Source organism: Poecilia latipinna, unplaced genomic scaffold (genome assembly GCF_001443285.1).
Source record: "Poecilia latipinna isolate Pla-1442-1.1 unplaced genomic scaffold, P_latipinna-1.0 Scaffold501, whole genome shotgun sequence".
In the NCBI taxonomy this organism is placed as follows: Eukaryota; Metazoa; Chordata; class Actinopteri; order Cyprinodontiformes; family Poeciliidae; genus Poecilia; species Poecilia latipinna.
The window spans coordinates 243,315-248,442 of NW_015113117.1; the positions used below are offsets into that span (position 1 = coordinate 243,315).

Below are 5,128 nucleotides of genomic sequence, written 5' to 3' on the forward strand. Positions count from 1 at the left end.
TATATATATATATATAGTTACTTGATTATTCTATAAAATGGCACTATATTTCATATATTCACCTATATTTTCATGGTCAGAATATGTTTCACTGAGAACTTCTCAGATTTCTGTTTTATGAGTGAAAACCATTGTTGGTATAAAAAGAAGACTTTTCAAATTTTCTCTCAATGATGGCCTTAAAAACTAAAATTAATTCATTAACATGGCACAATTGATTACCATAACTGTTTTCACTGAAAGCGATTAATCTTCTGACTGTTTGGTATTTAATGATTCAATAATGTCTGAAATATTTGATGCAAACTGAACTGGAAACTAGCATAAACATGCTGCTTCATTCCAATCTAGGTTGAGCTCTGTAAAAAGTTTGACATCTGTGAGCATTTGATCTGAATTGACTGGAATCAGAGTCCTTCATCCAGCACAGATGCAAATCCCCTCCGTTTCCATTTCTCACTCTCTCTCTCACTCTTTCTCTCTCTCTCTTTCTTTTTCTTGCTCCCTCGCTCCATTCACACTTCTTCTTTTGGGGGTCCTTTTCTAGCTTGACGTCCTGGTAAGCAATTTCCTCTGCCTCCATTTTTCAGAACATAATTTTGATTGATAATTATCGTTGGGGACATAATTCTGTTGAGCCACCCTGCAGAGTGAAAGACTAGTAGAATAAAATAGAAATGGTGTGTTGTTGGGTGCATTCGAGCGAAGCCACAACAAATGAAAGGATAAATCTCTCAGAGCTGCACTGCCGACTCAACCAACAGCTGCAGAGAGGAGAAAGCTCGCTTGTTCCTCCCCCCCTTCTCTCCCACGTCTCCCCCCTTCCTCACTCTTCCTACAGTCTGTGGCCTTTATGGCCTTTGCTTCTGAGTGAAGAATTTCTGATTCAACCTTAGCTTCTCAGTCTGGGTTTTTTTATTGTCACTAAGAAAACTTTCAAAGGCCTGTTATATCCTGAAGGATTATCATTCTGATTTTCAACAAACTTAAAAAGCCGTAAAAACCGGAGAGAAAATCCCCTCTGGGGTGTTTAGTTTGACCTCCCGGTCAACCATCATCTTTCATAAAATACACAACCCAGATCTGTTAACATTTAATGGTTACCGCTGCATGCCTGCAGTCTGATGTCGGTACAGGAGTCTGAATGTTATTGACATCAGCAGCTGTTAGGGATGCCTGAGTTCTCGTTGTTGTAAAGCGAATGATAATTCATGACCGATTCCTCAAGACAATATTCCACCTCTGAATGAGAAAGTTTGGTTCTTGTTTCAGTGGGTTGTGTTTATTTCAGAATACTGATGCAGATGCAGACAGATTTAGTGGTATGACTAAGATAACGTGAAACTTAATAGTTGAAATATTTTAGCATACATTTCTTTTTGTCTCAACATTAATTCAGCTGAATATTTAATAAAAGAAAATGGTACAGAGAAAAAAGATGGTTTCTTTAACTTGTTATTTTGTAGCAGGACCTTCTGCAGCAATCACCACAAACTAGTGACCTTAGTGACCTCTCTACTCCATTTCCCAGCAGGCAGCTTGACCTGCCCTTCCTGAGCAAACTACTCATGCTGTCTCTGGTGTATTCAGTGTTTCCATAGATGTTGAGCAGGATTAGTATGTAGGCTCATGCAGGTCCAATGTTTTTGTTTCTGTTTTTTCCACAGCCGTTCTTGTTTGCTTTTAGCTGTTTTGTTGGATGATCATTAAGTGACTCTAAGGAAACTAAATTTCTCCACACTGATCAGTGTGTTTCACCCGTTAGCATTATCGCTCCTTTTTGCCCGACACAGATTCAAGGTTCCGTCTGGCAGATGCAGAAAAACAAAACTGAACCCCCTCCATGTTACTCAGTAGGTATGTTGCTCCTTGCGCTGGAAGCTTCATCTTACCTTGTGCATTATTGAGGTGATGTAGCCAGCCAACAAACTCAGTTTTTTTTTTCATTAGTTCTAGAGAAACTGTGTTTTCAACGGAAAAGTTGTAAACTGGTGTAGTTCCTAACACTAACTATGTCTCCATTTCAAATATTTTATTGATATTCTGCTGATGTAAAAAAAATAATAATAATTTGGGATTACAGTGTTTCCTTAAATAAGAAATGCAATTAAAATCCCATGTGAATTAGTTTATTCACTTAACATGTCATTAAAGATCATGGAGGCGGCAGATGTAAACATGAGATATATTCATATTTCAGCCACAGCTCAGAATTGTTTTTGCAAAACACATCAATTTCACACAGCTGAAGGCACTACTTTTAGATTTGAAGTAGTTCAGCAAGCACCATCCCCTTAATGCTGATTGGTCAACCTGTTTCTGTGTGAACGATTGTTTCATAATGTTTTTTCTATACAGTACTTTTTCATTTAAACACAATCTGGTGTTTTACAATCACCCGGATGAAGGTCACAACCCAAAACGTGTTGGTCTCCCGATATAGTTGTTTCTTAACACTTCAAGTGTTGCTTGTTTCTTGGGCCTAGTTTCTTTTTGGCTAATCCAGCTTCCTGTAACAGCCCAAAAATAGGCATCTCTGATTGGCCTGTTGTTGTCGGTCCTGTACTCCACCCCACTAGAGATATGCACCAGCCTATATAGTTAAATGGTTTTATCAGTTCTATGGCTGTTGTAAACAAATATTTTAGTAATTGAGTTATCTATTGATTATTCTTACGATTAATCGAGTAATCATATAAAAAATATATAAAATAAAACCTTGGTAAATGTAATATAACAGCAGTGTTACTATTACATATCCACATCAGTCCAATTTTCACATTTGAGCTTCCTTAACAGTAAATTTTCTGTAGTTTAGAAAATTAACCTGTAACAGTAATAGATCACTTTCTAAGTTAACCTGAAGAAAAGTTAAACAAGAATCTGAAGTTATATTCAATGTAATAATAAAGAGGCAGGCTCACAAATACACTTATAAAAAAATATCTATACTCCAGCTTTTGGTTTCTGTATTCATCTTCAGTCAGTTTTATACATGAATTCTCACCTTGCCCAGACGTTTATAGCTTTTCCGTCACACACAGAAACACATCTGTCGTGTGCCGCCACGACATGTTGAGACCGGGATGATATGAAATACATTTTACTGTTCGTCTGTAAAGCTATACTTACATTAATCATCTAATGTGCAGCCGCTTGCAGTCTTCAATCTATCCGCTCACCTGTATAAATACACCTGAAGCGCTCTTCCCTGCTGAACCGGCCACCAGGCAGCAGCCCCGTGGGAGAAAAGCTGCCGTACTCCAGGCTTCGCTCCCGTCATTTTAACGATATTTATTGGTCCCCCAAAAAACGACAAAGACCAATAAAATCCCCACGGCTGAACTTGAAAACTGGACGTTATGCTGCTAACACTTAGCTTTTGTCAACAACTCAGGCGGGAGTGAGAGCTCTGCGCAATGCAAGTAATAACCTGGCCGGAACACGGTGAATTAAATAATAAAATATAAATTAACAAAGCTTCGAAGCAGATGAATTTTCTTTGAGGAATTTTAATAATCGAGGTACTTGAATCACTCAAGGAATCGTTTCAGCCCTAATCAGTTCTGCCTGTTATGCTTCACTATTACAAGAGCAGAAGAAGGGAGGTAAGCATCTCAAACTATTTCCAAAAAGAAAAAAAGCAATCAAATTTTACTGTGTTTGTAATATATAATTGAAAGTGTCACAAAAAACAATTTAGCACCTTAAAAATTACAAGAATAAACACTCCACATAGCACAAAGCACTTAGCTTTCCACCAATAAGACCTGTGAGTGGAGAAATTACATCAGGTTATTGTAATCAAGACAACTGTTGACAGACAGGACCTTGAGGCTGATTGTTATACTAGAAGATAAATGGACTAAATACAAATTACAGTTCCTGTGGCACTGGTGAGGATTGTGGGTGAGAGCCATCATATCTCTGGGTTTTGGAATTCAGAGGGAGAAAATCTTGCCACTCAGATGTTCAATGAAAATACAGCAAAGTCTTCTGGTAAGATCACATGGCTAGCCATAACTGATTAGTCTCTGAAAATCACAGTAACCCTTCCATATCAATAGCTTTAGTACCTGCCTATCAAAGGTCAAATGAAAACTTTTTTCCTTTACTCAAAAACCTACTGGAACTTTTTTCTCACAGACATAATTTGTTTTCCATCAGCTTCATTCCACATAGAAAAGCTTTTCCCTCTTCTCATTAAATTTCTGCAGTGATCTGAAGAGGTGATGATAAATCTGCAGATTTGCTACATCAGAGGGCAGTGCTTTTCAAACATAGTTATCCACTATTTTTAATGAAATCATACTCAACTGGAAGCAGGAAGCTAACAAAATTCACCTCTTCACATGCTAAACTGCCCATTAGTCCTGTGGGAAGTTTATAATCCCTATTGCTCACCAGTCCTAAGATTACAGTTTCAGCATTTCATTTTCAAAATTCATAATGCCACAAGCACTGCTGTTACCATGGGCAATACAAACTACAGTAGAATTAAAGTGAAAAAGCATGTGAAGAACATTTGTGGAACTAAAACGACCTCAGGATAAAATGATAGGCTAACACAAAGCAAAGTATTATTTTTTCCACTGCCGAACCTTGTGTTTTTTTCTGGTTGCTCTTTGCTTTTATAATTCTGCCCTGATGTGTCTCGCAGCAGGAGATTCAGCAGGGGGCACAATAAATTCAAAGGCTATGCAGCGCATAACCCAACAGACACACTGCTCAGGGGCGGTGTCTGCTCAGTATACAAGCAATAGGATCCGTATGGTCGGTTTAGCAGTAGGAAAACAAGATCAGCTAGAATTGGTGTTGGAGAGAAGAAATTAGCACACTGTGGTATTCAGCTAGTGTGTCAAATTTAAAAAAACAAGACGAAAAATATCCTCCAATGTGAGTGTCGGTTTATAACAAACTTTTCAGAACCTGTTCTTTGCTGGGTTACGGTCTCATTTATTTCAGTCTAAAATCAATCTGTTGTCCCGCTGAGGCCTTTAAAGTGGGAAGACTGCTTGGCTGTCAGTGTCAGCTATGGCTCATTTCATGAGCGGTACAGCGCGAGTTGGTTTGGTTTGGTCCACTATAATCCCTTCTCCATTGTCAGGTCTCACTCTAGCCAGTTAAG

General features: G+C 38.3%; 1 protein-coding gene across 3 annotated transcripts in view; it reads left to right on the forward strand.

The window, feature by feature from the left end:
- The window catches only part of LOC106952239 (uncharacterized), a 74,991-nt gene that overhangs the window by 46,880 nt on the left and 22,983 nt on the right, over nucleotides 1-5,128 (forward strand). For 2 of the 3 annotated variants that reach the window (XM_015040235.1, XM_015040238.1), the window contains one exon: nucleotides 548-559. The exons of the other annotated variant lie outside the window; for it this stretch is intronic. In XM_015040235.1, coding sequence (XP_014895721.1) covers nucleotides 548-559 — 12 coding nt within the window. The remainder of the gene's footprint in view (nucleotides 1-547; nucleotides 560-5,128) is intronic. 3 annotated transcript variants of the gene reach the window in all.